Source organism: Oncorhynchus clarkii, chromosome 18, assembly GCF_045791955.1.
Source record: "Oncorhynchus clarkii lewisi isolate Uvic-CL-2024 chromosome 18, UVic_Ocla_1.0, whole genome shotgun sequence".
NCBI lineage: Eukaryota > Metazoa > Chordata > Actinopteri > Salmoniformes > Salmonidae > Oncorhynchus > Oncorhynchus clarkii.
Genome location: NC_092164.1, coordinates 21,495,067 through 21,517,877, shown reverse-complemented (window position 1 = coordinate 21,517,877; position 22,811 = coordinate 21,495,067). Strand labels below are relative to the sequence as shown.

Below are 22,811 nucleotides of genomic sequence, written 5' to 3'. Positions count from 1 at the left end.
GATCAATGAAATGGAGTTTCCGATTACCCAGAGTACCTAGATTGAGTTCAGATCTGAAATTGAAAGACAGTTTCATATCCACGGTGTGAAGCCTCCTTCCACCCATTCTAAACAACCTGGTGTGTTTCCTCTCCTGTAGTGTTGGGACTCTTAAGGAGATGATTGAGATTGCATGGCAGAAATGTCAGGAGTACCAATCTAAGTTCGTCATGTGGTATTGTGTTACCCTGTTGTGCACACAGAGTAGGGCAGAGGTACGTTTCTTCATTGGATGAGACAGCATGAGTTAGGATGGATGAGGGAGGGGATGATTGTTATGGATTGCATTTTCATAAGTAAGCAAACAGGTGTGTTTTAGGCCATGTGTCAATTACATGGTAATTTATTTGTGTTGTTTCTGGACTAACTTTATGTTTCTAAACCACTATATATAGCCCATCGTTCCTTCTGTGAAGCCCATCGTGGTCGAGCGTCCCATCTCTCCACCAGTGAAACCCATCATGGTTGAGCTGCCAATCTCTCCACCAGTGAAGCTCACCGTATTGGAGCTGCCGATCTCTCCACCAGTGGAGCCCATCGTGGTTGAGCTGCCCATCTCTCCACCAGTGAAGCCCATTGTGGTTGAGCTGCCCATCTCTCCACCAATGAAGCCCATTGTGGTTGAGCTGCCCATCTCTCCACCAATGAAGCCCATCGTGGTCGAGTGTCCCATCTCTCCACCAGTGGAGCCCATCGTGGTTGAGCTGCCCATCTCTCCACCAGTGAAGCCCATTGTGGTTGAGCTGCTTATCGCTCCAGTGGAAGCTGAGTCGCTTCAGAGATTTGAGGTAGGCTACTCACTCCAAACTATCCCTTTCAATTTGTAAATCATGGTCCTATTTTAACTGCAATCAGCAATTCTCACATTTATATGGAAAGGGAAAGTTGTATACCTAGTCAGTTGTACATGTGAATGCATTCAACTGAAATGTGACTTCCTCATTTAACCCAACCCCTCTGAATATGGTCTTTTTGTTTTTACTTTAGCTCATTTAGTAAATATTTTCTTAACTTCATTGTGAGTAAGCATTTTACGGTAAGGTCTACACTTGTTGTGTTCGGTGCATGTGACAAATACAAAATTGATTTCTTGATGTCCTTTCCCACTTTGCTCCACCACCGTGGAAAAATAAGCAACTGAAGGGTCTGACACAGCGACATAGAAAAAGAGAAGAAGACATGGAGACTTCAGTTCCACAGGACAGAACTACTCAGCCTCCTCCCGCCCAATCGGATTATTTCCCTCCACCAAAGAGATGCCAAAGGGCTGAGGATTTCTTCCCTCCACCTCCAGTGGAGCCCATTGTAGCTGAGCTGCCCGACTATCCACCAGTGAAGCCCATCATGGTGGAGCTGCCCATCTCTCCACCATTGGAGCCCATCATGGTTGAGCTGCCCATCTCTCTACCAGTGAAGCCCATCATGGTTGAGCTGCCCATTTCTCCACCAGTGAAGCCCATTGTGGTTGAGCTGCCCATCTCTCCACCAGTGAAGCCCATCGTGGTTGAGCTGCCCATCTCTCCACCAGTGAAGCCCATCATGGTTGAGCTGCCCATTTCTCCACCAGTGAAGCCCGTCGTGGTTGAGCTGCCCATTTCTCCACCAGTGAAGCCCGTCGTGGTTGAATGGCAAATCTCTCCACCAGTGAAGCCCTTCGTGGTTGAGCCGCCGATCTTTCCACCAGTGGAGCCCATTGTGGTTGAACTGCCCATCTCTCCACCAGTGGAGCCCATTGTGGTTGAGCTGCCCATCTCTCCACCAGTGGAGCCCATTGTGGTTGAGCTGCCCATCTCTCCACCAGTGGAGCCCATTGTGGTTGAGCTGCCCATCTCTCCACCAGTGGAGCCCATCGTGGTTGAGCTGCCCATCTCTCCACCAGTGAAGCCCATTGTGGTTGAGCTGCTTATCGCTCCAGTGGAAGCTGAGTCGCTTCAGAGATTTGAGGTAGGCTACTCACTCCAAACTATCCCTTTCAATTTGTAAATCATGGTCCTATTTTAACTGCAATCAGCAATTCTCACATTTATATGGAAAGGGAAAGTTGTATACCTAGTCAGTTGTACATGTGAATGCATTCAACTGAAATGTGACTTCCTCATTTAACCCAACCCCTCTGAATATGGTCTTTTTGTTTTTACTTTAGCTCATTTAGTAAATATTTTCTTAACTTCATTGTGAGTAAGCATTTTACGGTAAGGTCTACACTTGTTGTGTTCGGTGCATGTGACAAATGCAAAATTGATTTCTTGATGTCCTTTCCCACTTTGCTCCACCACCGTGGAAAAATAAGCAACTGAAGGGTCTGACACAGCAACATAGAAAAAGAGAAGAAGACATGGAAACTTCAGTTCCACAGGACAGAACTACTCAGCCTCCTCCCGCCCAATCGGATTATTTCCCTCCACCAAAGAGATGCCAAAGGGCTGAGGATTTCTTCCCTCCACCTCCAGTGGAGCCCATTGTAGCTGAGCTGCCCGACTATCCACCAGTGAAGCCCATCATGGTGGAGCTGCCCATCTCTCCACCATTGGAGCCCATCATGGTTGAGCTGCCCATCTCTCCACCACTGAAGCCCATCATGGTTGAGCTGCCCATTTCTCCACCAGTGAAGCCCATTGTGGTTGAGCTGCCCATCTCTCCACCAGTGAAGCCCATCGTGGTTGAGCTGCCCATCTCTCCACCAGTGAAGCCCATCATGGTTGAGCTGCCCATTTCTCCACCAGTGAAGCCCGTCGTGGTTGAGCTGCCCATTTCTCCACCAGTGAAGCCCGTCGTGGTTGAATGGCAAATCTCTCCACCAGTGAAGCCCTTCGTGGTTGAGCCGCCGATCTTTCCACCAGTGGAGCCCATTGTGGTTGAACTGCCCATCTCTCCACCAGTGGAGCCCATTGTGGTTGAGCTGCCCATCTCTCCACCAGTGGAGCCCATTGTGGTTGAGCTGCCCATCTCTCCACCAGTGGAGCCCATTGTGGTTGAGCTGCCCGTCTCTCCACCAGTGGAGCCCATTGTGGTTGAGCTGCCCATCTCTCCACCAATGAAGCCCATCGTGGTCGAGTGTCCCATCTCTCCACCAGTGGAGCCCATCGTGGTTGAGCTGCCCATCTCTCCACCAGTGAAGCCCATTGTGGTTGAGTTGCTTATCGCTCCAGTGGAAGCTGAGTCGCTTCAGAGATTTGAGGTAGGCTACTCACTCCAAACTATCCCTTTCAATTTGTAAATCATGGTCCTATTTTAACTGCAATCAGCAATTCTCACATTTATATGGAAAGGGAAAGTTGTATACCTAGTCAGTTGTACATGTGAATGCATTCAACTGAAATGTGACTTCCTCATTTAACCCAACCCCTCTGAATATGGTCTTTTTGTTTTTACTTTAGCTCATTTAGTAAATATTTTCTTAACTTCATTGTGAGTAAGCATTTTACGGTAAGGTCTACACTTGTTGTGTTCGGTGCATGTGACAAATGCAAAATTGATTTCTTGATGTCCTTTCCCACTTTGCTCCACCACCGTGGAAAAATAAGCAACTGAAGGGTCTGACACAGCGACATAGAAAAAGAGAAGAAGACATGGAAACTTCAGTTCCACAGGACAGAACTACTCAGCCTCCTCCCGCCCAATCAGATTATTTCCCTCCACCAAAGAGATGCCAAAGGGCTGAGGATTTCTTCCCTCCACCTCCAGTGGAGCCCATTGTAGCTGAGCTGCCCATCTCTCCACCATTGGAGCCCATCATGGTTGAGCTGCCCATCTCTCCACCAGTGAAGCCCATCATGGTTGAGCTGCCCATTTCTCCACCAGTGAAGCCCATTGTGGTTGAGCTGCCCATCTCTCCACCAGTGAAGCCCATTGTCGTTGAGCTACCCATCTCTCCACCAGTGAAGCCCATTGTGGTTCAGCTGCCCATCTCTCCACCAGTGAAGCCCATAATTGTTGAGCTGCCCATCTCTCCACCAGTGAAGCCCATTGTGGTTGAGCTGCCCATTTCTCCACCAGTGAAGCCCATCATGGTCGAGCTTCCCATTTCTCCACCAGTGAAGCCCGTCGTGGTTGAGCTGCCCATTTCTCCACCAGTGAAGCCTGTCGTGGTTGAATGGCAAATCTCTCCACCAGTGAAGCCCTTCGTGGTTGAGCCGCCGATCTTTCCACCAGTGGAGCCCATTGTGGTTGAACTGCCCATCTCTCCACCAGTGGAGCCCATTGTGGTTGAGCTGCCCATCTCTCCACCAGTGGAGCCCATTGTGGTTGAGCTGCCCATCTCTCCACCAGTGGAGCCCATTGTGGTTGAGCTGCCCATCTCTCCACCAGTGGAGCCCATTGTGGTTGAGCTGCCCGTCTCTCCAACAGTGGAGCCCATTGTGGTTGAGCTGCCCGTCTCTCCACCAGTGGAGACCATCGTGGTTGAGCTGCCCATCTCTCCACCAGTGAAGCCCATCATGGTTGAGCTGCCCATCTCTCCACCAGTGAAGCCCAACGTGGTCGAGCATCCCATCTCTCCACCAGCGAAGCCCAACGTGGTCGAGCGTCCCATCTCTCCACCAGTGAAGCCCAACCTTGTTGAGCTGCGCATCATTCCATCACTGAAGCTCACCGTGTTGGAGCTGCCAATCTCATCACCAGTGAATCCCATCGTGGTTGAGCTACCCATCTCTCCACCACTGAAAACCATTGTGGTTGAGCAGCTTATCGCTCCAGTGGAGGCTGAGTCGCTTCAGAGATTTGAGGTAGGCTACTCACTACAAACTGTCCCTTTCAATTTGTAAATCATGGTCCTATTTTAGTAAATATTTTCTTAACTTCATTTTGAGTAAGCATTTCACAGTAAGGTCTACACTTGTTGTATTCAGTGCATGTAACAAATGCAATTTGATTGGATTTGTTGAGGTCCTTTCCCACTTTGCTCCACCACCGTGGACAAATAAGCCACTGAAGGGCCTGACACAGCGACATAAAAAAAGACAGAAAGACATGGAAATTTCAGTTCCACAGGCCATAACTACTCAGCCTCCTCCCACCCTATCGGATTATTTCCCTCCACCTCCACCAAAGAGATGCCAAAGGGCCCAGGATTTCTTCCCTCCACTTCCAGTGGAGCCTATTGTAGCTGAGCTGCCCGACTCTCCACCAGTGAAGCCCATCATGGTTAAGCTGCCCATCTCTCCACCAGTGAAGCCCATCATGGTTGAGCTGCCCATCTCTCCAGCAGTGAAGCCCATCATGGTTGATCTGCCCATCTCTCTACCAGTGGAGCCCATCGTGGTTGAGCTTCCTGTCTTTCCACCAGTGAAGCCCATCGTTGTTTATCGGCCCATCTGTCCACCAGTGAAGCACATCACGTTTGAGCTTCCCATCGTTCCACCAGTGAAGTCCATCGTGGTGGAGCTTCCCATCTCTCCACCTGTGAACCACCAGCATCAACCTGATCAATGGGCCAACTGGGGAATAGAGGCTGGTTCTTCTCAGATTGTCGATGCTCCTGCCTATCTTCCCCTCCCCCTCCCTACTTCCTCTGATCTCCCTCAGCAGAGCCCACAGGAACAGCCTGGAGTCCTCACAGCATCCTCTGGGCTTCTTGCAAAGTAAGTACTTTGTTCATTAACACAGCAATGACATCTGCACAGCTACACTGTCTTCCAGTACATTAATGTTGGGATTTGGAGTGCTATGATTACACTGCCTTTACGTTGAGATTTTGGACCAATGTAATGGAGTTTCAGATGACCTCGATTACCCAGAGTACCTAGATTGAGTTCAGGTCTAAAATCTAAAGACCGTTTTGTATTCACGGTGTGAAGCCTCCTTCCACCCATTCTAAACAACCTGGTGTGTTTCCTCTCCTGTAGTGTTGGGACTCTTAAGGAGATGATTGAGATTGCATGGCAGAAGTGTCAGGAATACCAATCTAAGTTCGTCATGTGGTGTTGTGTTACCCTGTTGTGCACACAGAGTAGGGCACAGGTACGTTTCTTCATTGGATGAGACCGCAAGAGTTAAGATGGATGATGAGGGAGGGGATGATTATTATGGTTTGCATTTTCATAAGTAAGCAAACAGGTATGTTTTAGGCCATGTGTCAATTACATGGTAATTTATTTGTGTTGTTTCTGGACTAACCTTCTGTTTCTAAACCACTATATATAGCCCATCTTTCCTTCAGTGAACCCCATCGTGGTCGAGCGTCCCATCTCTCCACCAGTGAAGCACATCACGTTTGAGCGTTCCATCTCTCCACCTGTGAAGCACGTCATGTTTGAGCTTCCTATCGCTCCAGTGGAAGCTGAGTCGCTTCAGAGATTTGAGGTAGTCTACTCACTCCAAACTATCTCTTTTAATATGTAAATCATGGTCCTAACTCCAATAAGAAATTCACACATTTATGTAGGCTTTTTTATTTGACTTATTTAGTCAATCTTTTCTTAACTAATAATTTCTTAACTTCATTGTTGGTTAAGGGCTTGTGAGTAAGCATTTCACGGTAAGGTCTACACTTGTTGTATTCAGCGTATGTAACGAATACAATTTGATTTGTTTATGTCCTATCCCAGTTTTTCCCACCACCGCGGAAAAATAATCCACTGAAGGCTCTGACACAGCGACACAGAAAAAGGCAGACAGACATGGAAACTTCAGTTCCACAGGCCAGAACAACTCAGCCTCCTCCCGCCCTATCACATTTCTTCCCTCCACCTCCAGTGGAGCCCATCGTGGTTGAACTGCCCATTTCTCCACCAGTGAAGCACGCCATGTTGGAGCTGCCCATTTGTCCAGTAGCAGTTGAGTCTCTTCATGGATTTGAGGTAGGCTACTCACTCCAAACTGTCCCTTTTTTAATATGTAAATCAAAGTCCTATTTTAACTGCAATCAGCAATTCTTTCTGACACAGCGACATAAAAAAACACAAAAAGTCACTTCAGTTCCAAAGGCCAGAACTACTCTACTTCCTCCCTGCCAATTGGATTTTTTCCCTCCACCACAGGGATGTCAGTGGGCACAGAATTTCCTCAATTCACCTCCACCACAGGATTGCCAAACGGCCCAAAATGGAGTTAACCCATATTCAATGAGAGCAGGTGATTGTGCTTTAGCTAGCTCACATTTCACAGAGAGAGAGCGAGAGATTTCAGCTAGTCATTTACCTTATATAACACTGATTTTTAGTAACAGGTGCTCCAATGGGCAAATACCCAGGTTATCCATGTACAACTACCAAAGCTGGGTCTGGAATATCAGACGCTTCCCTGGTTCACATGCTCAGACCTCTCTCACCGATGCGTGTGCCAGAAGGTAAGTGCCCTTTTGAACAGTAAATATCCTCTCTACTCTCGTAACAAGCCTGATTGGGCTGGTGAACAAAATAATGTCCACCATTGACTATTCTAAATCCTAATTGGTAGCACATGGTTTACATTTGGTGTAACAATTGATTAAGGCTCTCTTGAATTGTGTTCAGATGATGGTGGATGGGACTCTGCTGGGGATCACCCTAGGACTCCCTTCTACATGGGTTAACTCTTCCGCTGGACCTTTTAAGCCCTTTAAGGTACTACATGACTTAATCCAGCTCACCTTTTTGACACAACAATCCAAATTAATCTATTTCAGTAAATGTAATTCCAGTGGTTGATATACTGTAAGTCCACCTTTTCAACAGTAAAGTATGTTTGTGGTAAGGGATGTCAAACTTTTTTTCTTTCTCCCATAAGCTATTTTGCCGGAAAAAAAGGACGCAGTGGAGCATAGCATATTTTTTTTAAATAAATAAACTCAAGCATACCCTGATTGGTTTTATATTACATAATAAAATCCAATGAGAACAAGTTTGCTTATGCCTGTTATTTATTCATTTTAACTACAGTAGATTCTAACCTAGCAATCCCACACGATCAGTCCGTTGGATACCAAAATGATGTGTGAAACAGTAGCCAGTTTAGATGTTTGTGTTCTCTGTCTGTTTGGTCAGGATGTGACTCGGGTGGGAAAGTCTATGCTTTCTGGTTTGTTGCTTTTGGTCGGGTATGATTCTCAATCAGGGACAGCTGTCTATCGTTGTCTCTGTTTGGGAATCATACTTAGGCAGCCTTTTTTCCTTTTCTTATTTGTGGGTTGTTGTCTTTGTTAGTGGCATGTATAGCCTTACAGAGCTTCTCGTTCGTTCTGTTTATTGTTTTGTTGGCAACATTTAAAATAAAAAAAATTACGCTTACCACGCTGCACCTTGGTCCGGTCATTTCCTTGATGACGATCGTGACAGTTTGTATTGCTGTGACATTGGTAGGTTTTTCTAAGAGGAATAAACCCACACAAATAAGGTGATGGACATAGTTGATGTCCTGCTTTTGATGTGTTGCTTTTCCCATTGTTGATAAACTAACACGTGGAGGACATGAGCTGCTGATGGCACACTGTCAGATCCAGACATATCAAATTTCAAATCAAATGTATTTATTTAAGGCCTTATTACATCAGCTGATATCTCAAAGTGCTGTACAGAAACCCATCCTAAAACCCCAAACAGCAAGCAATGCAGGTATAGAAGCATGTTGGCTAGGAAAAACTCCCTAGAAAAGCCAGAACCTGGGAAGAAACCTAGAGAGGAACCAGGCTATGAGGGGTGGCCAGTCCTCTTCTGGCTGTGCCGGGTGGAGATGTTCAAATGTTCATAGGTGACCAGCAGGGTCAAAATGGATGTCGAGGGTGCAACAGGTCAGCACCTCAGGAGTAAATGTCAGTTGGCTTTTCCGCAGGGAGAACAGTTGAAACTGGAGCAGCAGCACTGGGGACAGCAAGTAGTCATCATGCCAGGTAGTCCTGAGGCATGGTCCTAGGGCCCAGGTCCTCCGAGAGAGAGAAAAAGAGAGAGTTAGAGAGAGCATACATAAATTCACACAGGACACCGGATAAGACAGGCGAAATACTCCAGATATAACAGACTGGCCCTAGATCCCCGACACAAACTACTGCAGCATAAATACTGGAGGCTGAGACAGGAGTGGTCGGGAGACACTGTGGCCCCATCAGACGATACCCCCGGACAGGGCCAAACAGGCAGAATATAACCCCACCCATTTTGCCAAAGCAAAGCCCCCACACCACTAGAGGGATATCTTCAACCACCAACTTGCCATCCTGAGACAACGCCGAGTATAGCCCACAAAGATCTCCGCCACGGCACAACCCAAGGGGGGGCTCCAACCCAGACAGGAAGATCACGTCAATGACTCAACCCACTCAAGTGACGCACCCCTCCTAGGGACGGCCTGAAAGAGCACCAGTAAGCCAGTGACTCAGCCCCTGTAATATGCAGAGAATCCCAGTGGAGAAATGGGAACCGGCCAGGCAGAGACAGCAAGGGCGGTTCTTTGCTCCAGAGCCTTTCCGTTCACCTTCCCACTCCTGGGCCAGACTACACTCAATCATAGGACCTACTGAAGAGATGAGTCTTCAATAAAGACTTAAAGGTTGAGACCAAGTCTGCGTCTCTCATATGGTTAGGCAGACCATTCCATAAAAATTGAGCTCTATAGGAGAAAGCTCTATCTCCAGCTGTTTGTTTAGACATTATAGGGACAGTAAGGAGGCCTGCATCTTGTGACCGTAGCATACGTGTAGGTATGTACGGCAGGACCAAATCGGAAAGATGGGTAAGAGCAAGCCCATGTAATGCTTTGTAGGTTAGCAGTAAAACTTTGAAATCAGCCCTTGTCTTAACAGGAAGCCAGTGTAGAGAGGCTAGCACTGGAGTAATATGATACAATTTTGGGGGTTCTAGTGAAGATTCTAGCAGCCGTGTTTAGCACTAACTGAAGTTTATTTAGTGCTTTATCCAGGTAGCCGGAAACTAGAGCATTGCAGTAGTCTAACCTAGAAGTGACAAAAGCATGGATACATTTTTCTGCATCATTTTTGGACAGAAATGTTCGGATTTTTGCAATGTTATGTAGATGGAAAAAAGCTGTCCTTGAAACAGTCTTGATATGTTTGTCAAAAGAGATATCAGTACACATTGTTTGTTTTCAGGAAGCCAGTGAGTTGCTGCGCAACAGCTTTTTCATGTTTTTTTTTTTGAGGAATGGGATATTCGAGATAGGCCGATAGTTCTTTATATTTTCTGGGTCAAGGTTTGGCTTTTTCAAGAGAGGCTTTATTACTGACACTTTTAGTGAGTTTGGTACACATCCGGTGGATAGAGAGCTGTTTATTATGTTCAACATAGGAGGGCCAAGCACAGGAAATAACTCAGTAGTTTAGTTGGAATAGGGTCCAGTATGCAGCTTGACGGTTTAGAGGCCATGATTATTTTCATCATTGTGTCAAGAGATATAGTACTAAAACACTTGAGTGTCTCCCTTGATCCTAGGTCCTGGCAGAGTTGTGCAGACTCAGGACAACTGAGCTTTGGAGGAATACGCAGATTTAAGTCCGTAATTTGCTTTCTAATGATCATGATGATTTCCTCAAAGAAGTTCATGAATTTATCACTGCGGAAGTGAAAGTCATCCTCTCTTGGGGAATGCTGCTTTTTAGTTAGCTTTGCGACAGTATCAAAAATACATTTTGGATTGTTCTTATTTTCCTCAATTAAGTTGGAAAAATAGGATGATCGAGCAGCAGTGAGGGCTCTTCGATACTGCACGGTACTGTCTTTCCAACCTAATAGGGATACTTCCAGTTTGGTGTTGCGCCATTTCCGTTCCAATTTTCTGGAAGCTTGCTTCAGAGTTTGGGTATTTTCTGTATACCAGGGAGCTACTTTCTTATGACAAATGTTTTGTTTATAGGGGTGCGACTGCATCTAGGGTATTGCGCAAGGTTAAATTGAGTTCCTCAGTTAGGTGGTTAACTGATTTTTGTACTTTGACGTCCTTGGGTAGGCGGAGGGAGTCTGTAAGGGCATCTAGGAATCTTTGGGATGTCTGAGAATTTATAGCACGACTTTTGATGACCCTTGGTTTGGGTCTGAGAAGATTATTTGTTGAGATTGCAAACGCAATACAATGGTGGTCCGATTAGTCCAGGATTATGAGGAAAAACATTTAGATCCACAACATTTATTCCACAGGACAAAACTAGGTCCAGGGTTTGACGTGGCAGTGAGTAGGTCCGGAGACATGTTGGATAAAACCCACTGAGTCGATGATGGCTCCGGAAGCCTTTTGGAGTGTGTCTGTGGACTTTTCCATGTAAATATTAAAGTCACTAAAAATGTGAATATTATCTTCCATGTCTACAAGGTCCGATAGGAATTCAGGGAACTCTGTGAGGAATGCTGAATATGGCCCAGGAGGCCTGTAAACAGTAGCTATAAAAAGTGATTGAGTAGGCTGCATAGATTTCATGACTGGGAGCTCAAAAGACGAAAACATATTATTAAATTTTTTTTAGGTAAATTGAAATTTGCTATCATAAATGTTAGCAACACCTCGGCCTTTGCGGGATGCACGGGGGATATGGTCACTAGTGTAACCAGGAGGTGAGGCCTCATTTATTTAACACAGAAAATTTGTCAGGCTTAAGCCATGTTTCAGTCAGGCCAATGACATCAAGATTATGATCAGTGATCAGTTCATTGACCGTAACTGCCTTGGAAGTGAGGTATCTAACATTAATTAGCCCTATTTTGAGATGTGAGGCATCACAATATCTTTCAATAATGGCAGAAATGGAGGAGGTCTTTATTCCAGTGAGATTGCTAAGGCGAACACCGCCATGTTTAGTTTTGCCCAACCTAAGTCGAGGCACAGGCACGGTCTCAATGGGGATAGCTGAGCTGACTACACTGACTGTGCTAATGGCAGACTCCACTAAGCTGGCAGGCTGGCTAACTGCCTGTTGCCTGGCCTGCACCCTATTTCATTGTGGAGCTAGTGGAGTTAGAGCCCTGTCTATGTTCGTAGATAAGATGAGAGCACCCCTCCAGCTTGGATGGAGTCCGACACTCCTCAACAGGCCAGGCTTGGTCCCAGAAAGAGGGCCAATTATCTACAAATTCTATATTTTGGGAGGGGCAGAAAACTGTTTTTCTGATGTGGGTGGATTTGAGCTATAAATTCATCATCAACAGGCCTGGGTATCTCCAAGACAGATTCAATCTCATGTTATCACTTTAGCTGTGTGAATATCTCGATAATCCAAAATGATATAGTACTAGGTCACTGAAAACATACACAAAGAGATTAGTGGTGATCGAAGTATGTAGGTTTGTATTAGTCATTTCAAGTCAAGATTAAACAGTTCCTCAAAGAGAAGGCCAACAGGACATGGTTTACACACATCTGTGTAACTACATAACTATGTTTCTTAGTGGCCAAAGAAAAGGCAGGCTGGTGTTTTCGAAAAGGAAAAGGAAACTCCGCTACACTGGTTCTTATACGATCCACAATGTTTATAATGGATTTCAAAACTCCCCTCTTTTCTATATAGCTTACATGTCAACCAATCAAAGAAATACACCACTCACAAAAGTATACAAGTTAAATCTATGAGCTTTTATCTGATTGTGTATATCTAGAAGAAAAACGAATTTGAGGATCAATTTTATATTAAGTTGGACCTGTTTCATATAGCACAAGTGAAACCGAATTATCTCGGTGCTCCACCCAGTTCAGTATAAACACATTTGTTTCCATCAACAAAGGATAAATACTTACTGCCTCATTACTCACATGGCTGCTGATGTGACCTTTACCAGGGATTTGAACAATACACCCATGGAAAGAGGGAGGCAAGGGCGCACCACTATCCATGCTATGGAGGTCATTGCAATGAACCGACCGCTGCCCTGTGGTAGATTCATAGGGTACAATTTCCCTAATCACATATCTCGTTAGGAGGATGATATTTTTTCAGAGGCCAATGGAGGTAGAGGACTCAATCAAATGTCACATAGCCCAGTACAGTATATCCAACCTTAGTTAGGAACATGCAGACTGACATAGGGTACAATGCAATAGATTGTTTTGAAATCATGTGAGCACATTGAGCAATGCCCATTGAAATATCATCAGCAAAATCCCAGGTAAACACAGAATTTTACGTTGATCTGCGCCGCTGTCTGTGTATGTGTCCAAATTTTGAAGCACCAAAGTGTTCCATTGTCAATACGCTGACCATAAGTTGCTACTGCTGGCTATACATGTCTGCTCCCAGGCTCCAACTCTAGTCTGACCCAGTTCTCCAGCCCAGTCTGCGTTATCTGATGCAGTGAGACTGACTCACAGAGTCAAGGTCTGCTGGGCTGCATTAGCGCCCACTGCCCAGCTCATAATGACAACATGTCCTCAGTCTGGGAGAAAGATTTGGGCAGTGGATGACGTGGTGCCAGTGGATAATGTGGACAAAGGTTTTTAGACTTGGCTGGATCTCTGTTGACCTTTGACCCTAGAAGTCACAGAGTGAGTAGTCCCTTGTTCTGTTACAAATCAAGTCTTTACATTATACACTTAAAACATGTTGTAGAAGAGAAATAACTTAGCCCCTCACTGTAAGTAAACTGAATGTGGCAATGGTTCTCTGCTGCTGGTAGGCAAATGCACTCTTACAGTTGGTGGCACAAAGGGAAATATTACATGTTAAAATAGACTGAAACACAGGTTCATGTATATGAAATATGTATACAATCTTCATGAAAAAACGTTGGTCCTGTGTCATTTATTTCCAATAAATCACATTAAATGCTCTGTGATTTATAGATTACAAGAGGGATTAGTGTGATATTACACTCCAAATCAGTCACGGACGAGTTAAAGGATGCCGATGGTCATATATTTGTGTGATTCTGTGATCAAGGCTGAGGCTTTCCACAGAAATCCCAGCTTTACGCGCTCCTCTTGACCGATGGAGCCAGGAAGGTTACAGTAATGCGGCGGAGCAGCCAGGGCTTGGGAGCAAGGCAGGCGGGGAAATGGTTCGGACATGCCTGGCATCCAACATGAGCCCAGATAGAGCTGTCGGCTGAGATGAAAGTTAACCACAAACACTGATGCCATAACGGATCTCGGAGTGTAAAGTCAGAGTTTAAAGTGGCCTTAAATGCTGCAGCAATATATGGCGATGTCTGACATAGGAGAGGCATGGCAATGGAGTCACATAACATTTAGATGTAGCCTACTCATGTCAAAACATACTGCGCAATCAATGCCACATGACTTTCCAAAATTAGACTACAATATCTCCATTATAGGTCATAGTCATATATATCCATCATTTACAAATGGATAGAAAATGGACAAATGTAGGTTATGTGAGTAGAGAGAGAGAGACAGACGAAACCATGTAAGCCTGAAGGATACATTTAACCTTCTACAGTTGGCAAAGGCAGACTGGTGTTGACAGCCTCTGACCTGCAGCCAAATCTCCCTTTTACTTTTAGTGGGCCTATGTTTTTAATTTACAGTAAATCCCTGGGCTGACTTTTAAAACAGCAGCATTTAAGATCCCCATGGAAAATAAACTTGTGATAACAGCAAGCCAAACATCCAATGTAAAATGAATGCACCACAGAGAACATCTTGAAAGAAAAATCCTAAATACCCACAGACACTGCAATCAATTTTACATACGAGTCAGAGCTTTTCGAACCATGTTAATTATGGGTTGACTGCTGTCTTCTTGATAGGAATTACGTATACTGTTGCTACTGTTACCTGAATGGCCAGTCATAGCCTATTGTAGGCTAACTCTCATGTCAGTTTGGGGAAGAACTTATCTTCTTCACACAGAGGGGGCAGTTGGGGCGGGGACGGATTTCTGAGTCACAAAGTTATGAGCGCAAGACATAAATACACAGACGTCGAGAAAGGTGAGCCAAAAAACATGAATTCAACAATAATTTGTGGCCACTGTTTTGCTGTAGCTAGCTAGTTAAAGTATAAATATAACATTTTTAGAAGTTGGCCAAGTTTGTCGAAAAGAGTTGGTAGTTCCGTGTTCTTTATTTTGGAGCAAAAAGTTAGCTAGCAAGCATTGCTTTCAACCAAGCAATAACAGGTAGGTAACGTTAGCCTGCACAGCTAGCTAGCTAACTGTTAGCTAGCTAAGTAACTTAGCGTTCGCTCTCATTTGAGTAGGAGTAACGTTTGCTAGCTAGAATATCAATATGCGCAGCCCTGGCTTCAATACCTCAATGTCTAAGTATTGAGGTGTGCACAAATAAAGGATGTATAGCTAGTAACTTCGCTGGCCTAGTAGTAGTAGTAACAAGTTCGCTAGCTAGTTAGTTATAGCAGTTATAGAGCAGGTTGCATTAGCTAACGTAAATTCACGTAAACTCGTACTTCGCCTTGGTCCGTACAATTGCCCTTATTTTAGCTCCCCCAAAACATAATACTTCCAGATCAACTGTAATGTCAATACCACTGTAAAGCACAATTTCTCCCCTTTCCAACAGAATCAATTACATGACATAAACGCTGCCCGTTTATGCATAATTCAAGCAGGCAATGAGCCCGTAGGGTCTTTTTAAAAATGGCGGGTGGGGAAGCGAAATTAATTCGTGATAGTGAGAAGGAGAGATGTTGTGTGGGAAAATTGCTTTTTTTCACTCGATCTGTCCAATTTATCACCTTATCGACTATAAAATGTAAATAAAACACTACAAAGAGTTTATATAATGTGTCATTACATACCTATTTGAAGGTTTGTGTCGAATTTGAATCTGGTTTTTAGGGCGGTGCTAGGGTGATCTTAGAAGTAAACAGCGGCTTTGAGAATAATGATGCAAAAAATGACTAGGTATTCCCCCTTACCCCCGTCATTGTCCATTTCTTGTTTTTAAACGATGAGAGAAGTGCTACACCTGGTGGAGAGAGATTGTAATACAGAACTAGTTTCTTTATGCGTGCTGTACATTACGACATGACACGATGTAACTGAGGGTCTGTTTTTTTCAACTTTTCTCCAATACTATAGAGCCGTTACCATGTCGATCAACGCTTGAATAGAAACGTAGTTCACACCCCCAATTTTGAAGTCAACAAAGTCGCTACAGTCCCATTAGTTTCCTTTGTAGCCTCGTTTGAATGTTGCGGTTGCGCACATTTTACGGAATGGGGTGAGTTTACGTTAGCTAGTTTGCCAGTTGAATCAACGTTACATCAGTGTTAATCCGTGTCAATAACAAAATCATCTTTACATTGAATGCTGCACAGACACAATTGTCTATTGATAGACATTTAACAATGTTAGCGACCTTTCTTTTTTTTTTCAGCTCAGGACAGGATGCCCCAGGAGGAGATGAAGAAGCCTCTTATACTTGGTGGTGCCAGCCCCAGACACCTCAAAACCTCAATTTCTGATCCAGGTACCCCCTTGGTTGGCATCCTGGGCACAGGCGACTTTTCCCGCTCTTTAGCCACCAGGCTGGTAGCCTCTGGGTACCGGGTGGTAGTGGGTAGCCGCAACCCCAAGCGCTGTGCCTCCCTCTTTCCCGAGGAGGCTGAGGTGACCACCCAGCACCAGGCTGCCACCCAGGCTGACCTCGTGTTCGTGGCCCTCTTCCCCGAGCACTACTCCACCCTGGCTGGGCTGAGGGAGCCGCTAGTGGGGAAGACTCTGGTGGATGTTAGTAATGGTACTAAGATCAACAGGGATAAGCAGTCCTACGCGGAGCAGCTGGCCAATATCTTCCCAGAGAGCAGTGTGGTGAAGGCCTTCAATGTGATCTCGGCCTGGAGCCTGCAGACGGGGCCAAGGGACGGCAGCAGACAGGTAAAGCCTAAGTCCTCTGCACACACAACAGTGCCAGAGAAGACAGACAGACATTACTACTCTGAATTACATTTGGATGTACTGTTTTATAGTCTTTTGCTCTAAACCGGACAATGTCCACAGTTTATGTAATGTTACATGTTTCACATATTCTCATGTTGCAACCATATTATCACAGGTGTTGGTCATATGGTGTTATTGTAGCTAAACTATGTGATGTAGGCTATTGGTAAAGTATTGTGTCTCTTCAGTTGGGTTCTCCTTGGTGAAGATTCCCTTCCCTGACACTCTTCTGTGACTCTCACCTCTTTACTATCCAGGTGCTGATTTGCAGTGACAGTAGTAAGGCCAAGAGCGCTGTACTCCAGATCTGCCGCAGTCTGGGCTTCATCCCTGTTGACATGGGCCGCCTCTCCTCTGCCCAGGAGATAGAGAACACCCCCCTGTACCTCTTCCCCTCGTGGCGCGTCCCATGTCTCTCCACCCTCGGCCTCTTCTTCTTCTTCTACGCCTACAACTTTCTTCGTGACGTCGTCCACCCGTATGCCACGGCAGGGAAGAGCACATTCTACAAAATTCCGGTGGAGATGGTAAACGTGACACTCCCCTCGGTGGCCTTGGTGACCCTGGCTCTGGTCTACCTGCCTGGCCTTGTGGCTGCCTTCCTGCAGCTGTCGTGGGGCACCAAGTACAGGCGTTTCCCCAACTGGTTGGATCGCTGGCTGCAGCAGCGGAAGCAGTTGGGCCTCTGTGCCTTCCTCTGCGCAGCGCTGCACGCCGTCTACAGCCTGTGTTTGCCCATGCGCAGGTCTGCTCGCTACAATCTGCTCAACGCTGCCTTCAAACAGGTGAGAAAAGCATCAGTAAACTATTTATAAATAGTTTAGCCTACATACTATTAATTAATTTGTATTGCTATTATAAATGTATAGTTCTAAAGCATTAAAAACATTACATCAGCATTTAGAACGTTTTCAATATGGTAAAACATTTGTAATGGCTTATTCATAGTGTAACCACTTGACATCGCAGTAAGCAACAATGTGTGTTTACTGTGCAGGTGAAGGTAGGCCAGGAAGACTCGTGGGTAGAGGAGGAGGTGTGGAGGATGGAGCTGTATCTGTCTATAGGCATCCTGGCCCTGGGCCTTCTCTCTCTGCTGGCTATCTCCTCACTGCCCACTGTGGGCAACTCGCTCAACTGGAGGGAGTTCAGCTTCGTACAGGTCAGCGCATTTGCACAGACACCTTTTCTGTGTACATGAGCATTAGTTCAATGAAGCAGTCATTTGGCAAAACAAATTTAACATTGTAGCCTACTGTAGAAAGACAACCTCTGAGCTGTGTGTGTCAACTCTTCTCCTCGCATGCCGCGGAATTCATAAAGGGGGAACTTTACTGGTTCCATTTTCCAGGGATTTGTCCTCCTTTGGAGCATTTAGAACTTTCCCTTCATATGTATGCTAAGCTGATCCAGTCGGCGCCAGATTAGTCACATGCTGCTAGTTCGTGTGATAAAAGGCCTGGGTTCTGCTTGGCCTGTCAGAATGGCCTGTCTGCCTACAGCCCGAAGCCGCAGTAAAACATTTGAGCATTATTCTCCATCAAGATTACAGTCCTGCAGTCCCTTAAGCTTGCAGCCAGCCAGACAGTGTAGTGAGTTCAGTCCAGCTGATTCGTAGTGCTGACGACAGACGGCCATCGCTTTAAGTGAGTTAGGCTGGTATTAGGAACGGTTAACTCGCACTGACTCTTAACAGTGCCTTGTATAATTATTGGTAAAATTAGATACATTAAGTATTTTAAGTAATACACATGTATACTGTACAAAAATATAAACGCAACATGCAACAATTTCAAAGATTTTACTGAGTTAGTTCTCATAAGGAAATCAGTCAATTGAAATAAATTAATTAGGCCCTAATCTATGGATTTCACATGACTGGGCAACAGTGCAAACATGTGTGGGCCTTAAAGGGCGTAGACCCACCCACTTAGCAGCCAGGCCCACCCACTGGGGAGCCAGGCCCAGCCAATCAGAATGAGTTTTTCTCCACAAAAGGGCTTTATTACAGGCAGATGCACCCCCCTCAGACGATCCCGCAGGTAAAGAAGACAGGTGTGGAGGTTCTGGGCTGGTGTGGTTACACGTGGTCTGCGGTTGTGAGGCCGGTTGGACGTACTGCCAAATTCTTTAAAACGACTAAGGAGGCAGTTTATGGTATAGAAATGAAGATTCAATTATCTGGCAACAGCTCTGGTGGACATTCCTTCAGTCAGCATGCCAATTGCACGCTCCTTCAACTTGAGACATCTGTGGCATTGTGTTGTGTGACAACTTCTCATTTTAAAGTGGCCTTTTATTGTCCCTAGCACAAGGTGAACCTGTGTAATGATCAAGCTGTTTAATCAGCTTCTTGATATGCCACACCTGTCAGGTGGATGGATTATCTTGGCAAAGGAGAAATGCTCACTAAACAGAATGTAAACAAATCTGTGCACAACATTTGAGAGAAATACACTTTTTTTAGTGTATGGACATTTTCTGGACATTTTTATTTCAGCTCAGGACCAACACTTTACATGCTGCATTTATATTTTTGTTCCGTGTATATTTAGGGATGAGGATGAAATGGGTGAGTCACGACTGAACCTTCCCACCTGTCAAGGGTAATTATAATTCAGCTGCTCTCTGTAGTGCCCTGTACTGTGCTAATAATTAGAGGGAACACACACGGACACAGACACACACACACACACACACGCTGACTACAGGGGCTCATTAAGGACAAATGTTGAGCTTGTAGGTCATACTGTTCCCTTGGGCCTCTTTACTACACTCGTGCTTCCATGATGAGCTAATATACTGCACATATAATATACCACTCAAATCACCACTTCCTTTCACCTCACTAAGATGTTGAGTTACTAAAAGGTTATGTAGAAGGTTCAAAGGTCAACAATCATCTCCCAGGTGTTCTGTACATCTGGGTAGGCCAACTTCATTTGCATTTAGTCTTTCATAAAGGGGTTTGATTGGCAATGTATTGGGGGGGGATTATAATAATTTCAAGAGTTTCTAAGTGTATTTTAACGTTTAATATAAAATATAATATTCACCCAGAAGTGGCTCTCCTAGTGGCCGGGGACTTTTAATGCAGGCAAACTTAACCAGAAGAAAATAACTCTAGACCACCTTTACTCCACAGACCGAGATGCATACAAAGCTCTCCCTCGCCCTCCATTTGGAAAATCCGACCATAATTCTATCCTCCTGATTCCTGCTTACAAGCAAAAACTAAAGCAGGAAGTACCAGTGACTCGCTCAATACGGAAGTGTTCAGATTACGTGGATGCTACGCTACAGGACTGTTTTGCTAGCACAGACTGGAATATGTTCCGGGATTCATCCAATGACATTGAGGAGTATACCGCCTCAGTCATCGGCTTCATCAATAAGTGCATCGAAGACATCATCCCCACAGTGACCATATGTACATATCCCAACCAGAAGCCATGGATTACAGGCAAATTCCGCATCGAGCTAAAGGTTAGAGCTGCCGCTTTCAAGGAGTGTGACACTAATCCGGACGCCTATAAGAAATTCCGCTATGCCCTCAGACGAACCATCAAACAAGCAAAGCATCAATACAGGATTAAGATTGAATCCTGCTACACCGGCTCTGACACTCGTCGGATGTGGCAGTGCTTGAAAACTATTAGGGACTACAAAGGGAAACCCAGAAGCGAGCTGCCCAGTGACGCGAGCCTTCCAGACGAGCTAAATGCCTTTTATGCTCGCTTCGAGGCAAGCAACACTGAAGCATGCACGAGAGCACAAGCTGTTCTGGATGACTGTGTGATAACGCTCTCGGTAGCCGATGTGAGCAAGACCTTTAAACAGGTCAACATTCACGAAGCCGCGGGGCTAAAAGTGTCTAAACTGACATTTTCAAGCGATACCGGAGCGCCAGGTCTAGGACCAAAAGGCTCCTTAACAGCTTCTACCCCCAAGCCATAAGACTGCTGAACAATTAATCAAATGGCCACCAGACTATTACATTGATCCCCCCCCTCCATTTGTTTTGTACACTGCTGCTACTCACTGTTTATTTTCTATGCATAGTCACTTCACCCCTACCTACATGTACAAATAAATCTGTACCCCCGCACACTGATTCGATAATCTGTACCCCTGTTTATAGCCTCGTTATTGTTACTTTTTATTATTTCTACTTTATTTTATTTGGTAAATATTTTCTTAACTCTATTTCTTGAACTGCACTTTTGGTTAAGGGTTTACCATTTCACGGTAAGGTCTACAGTTGTTGTATTCGGCGCATGTGACAAAGTTTGATTTGATTTGAAATTGGCCATCAGATCTCATGACCTGACATTGTATTGAATGAAAATGCTGGATTTCAAACCAAATTAATTTGTTGTGAGTACATCTGAAGCCGGCTATCACCCAGATTCAGTTCAACTCAAAGTTATTAATTATCATGGTCCTCTCTCTTTCTCCCTTCCAGTCCAGACTGGGCTACATGGCCCTGTTGATGGCCACCCTCCACACACTGACCTATGGCTGGGACCGGGGCTTGGACCCGGAGCAGTATCGTTTCTACCTCCCTCCCACCTTCTTGCTGGTGCTGGCCCTGCCGCTGGCTGTGCTGCTGGGGAGGCTGGCTCTGTCCCTGCCATGCGTGGCTCTCCGGCTGAGTCGTATCAGGAGGGGTTGGGAGAAAAGCCGAGCCATCCGGTTCACACTGCCTGAGGACGAGCGTAATGGGCCATCACAGGAGGACATCAGTAATGTTTGAGAGATGCTTGGTTTAGTCTTACATGCAGGATTGAATGAAGGAAGCATGGAAGACACACACACACACACACACACACACACACAGAGGCAGGCAAGTGGAGATGGGACAGAAGTACTGACTGTGTCATATTAAGGGATGTAATCTCACCAACAGTAGCCTTATGCATCAAAAGCAATTTAGGGATTTCATTGGCCTTTGTTATACTCGTGAACATGCTTCTTGTTTGGTAGACATGTCATCTCTAGCACTACCATCTAACTTGGTATTTTTATCAAGAGAAATGAACTATGGTTCTATTGCTCACTAAGCCTCCGACACATGTACAGTGATGCATTTTGGAGATTACTATTATAGTGCTGCGTTTAATTCGCTGCCACTACTCCCTTTAACTAAACTGGAAACCAGACATTGTCATTGTCTTTCTACTGGTGTCTTAGCCAGTCAGATACTGGGCATCCAATGCTATCAGGTAAAAAAACAACAACCTTGTACTGTCTCAGGCTTACACTTCAACGTGAGGGAAGCCTGGGCATCCAACACTGTAGTTGTAGTGCTGTTAGATGCCTCAGCTCTGTCTGCCCTGCTCGTGGCTGAATCTGGCTCAGCTGTCTGATTTGCCTGCTGTGGTCAGTCAGAGCTAAAATGTTGCACCTCACAGCAATGTCATCGTTTGTTCGGTGGTGTCATGCCTGCTTCTGCTGTGTAATCACTTCTTACTGCATCGGCGATGTGTTAAAAAAAAAAATAGAGCTTTATATTTTTTTGCCTTAGGCTATTGTTGCATTGTTTTGATGCGTCAATGAATGCACTATAATGTTTATACTTTACCTGGTCAGAGTCTTTCAAAGATCAAATGTGTACCAAAGATTGTGAAAATATATTGTCGAAGATTGCAAAAATGTACTATTGAGTCCCAAATTGTTGCTGGCACCAAACCCAATCGAGGATGGCTCATGTTTTGTTTTGAAGTTACACTGTTATAGGTATAATTTAAATATGATGACATTGTATAAAATGTACTAATTTTATTGAACAATCAAACTAACCGGCTGTCATGGAGACTCTATGGTACATGTGAAATTGTAAGAGCTATTTTATATTCTGACTGTTACATTTCTTCTGTTAAATGCAATAAGTTCCATAGGTTTATCCACAAAAGGAAATCAAAGACATGTATATTCTTATAGTGCTTATTGGCAGAATAAACACACTATTTTCCACAATTTACCCATTCTTTGTTATGCAGAA

General features: G+C 45.0%; 1 protein-coding gene across 3 annotated transcripts; it reads left to right on the top strand.

Annotated features, from left to right (window-relative positions):
• The first annotated feature begins 14,650 nt into the window (after nt 1-14,650).
• On the top strand, nt 14,651-22,790 carry LOC139373189 (metalloreductase STEAP3-like). Of its 3 annotated transcripts, XM_071113370.1 has the most exons (6): nt 14,771-14,837; nt 16,245-16,744; nt 17,065-17,592; nt 17,805-17,969; nt 19,363-19,413; nt 21,273-22,790. In XM_071113370.1, the coding sequence occupies exons 1-5, from the start codon at nt 14,801-14,803 to the stop codon at nt 19,366-19,368; spliced, it is 1,236 nt and encodes a 411-aa protein (XP_070969471.1). In that variant the 5' UTR covers nt 14,771-14,800; the 3' UTR covers nt 19,369-19,413; nt 21,273-22,790. The 3 variants fall into 3 exon arrangements, with proteins under 3 accessions (XP_070969469.1, XP_070969471.1, XP_070969470.1); XM_071113368.1 differs by lacking the exon at nt 19,363-19,413 and having other exon boundaries at nt 14,651-14,837; XM_071113369.1 differs by lacking the exon at nt 19,363-19,413 and having other exon boundaries at nt 14,828-15,025.
• The last annotated feature ends 21 nt before the right edge of the window (nt 22,791-22,811 follow it).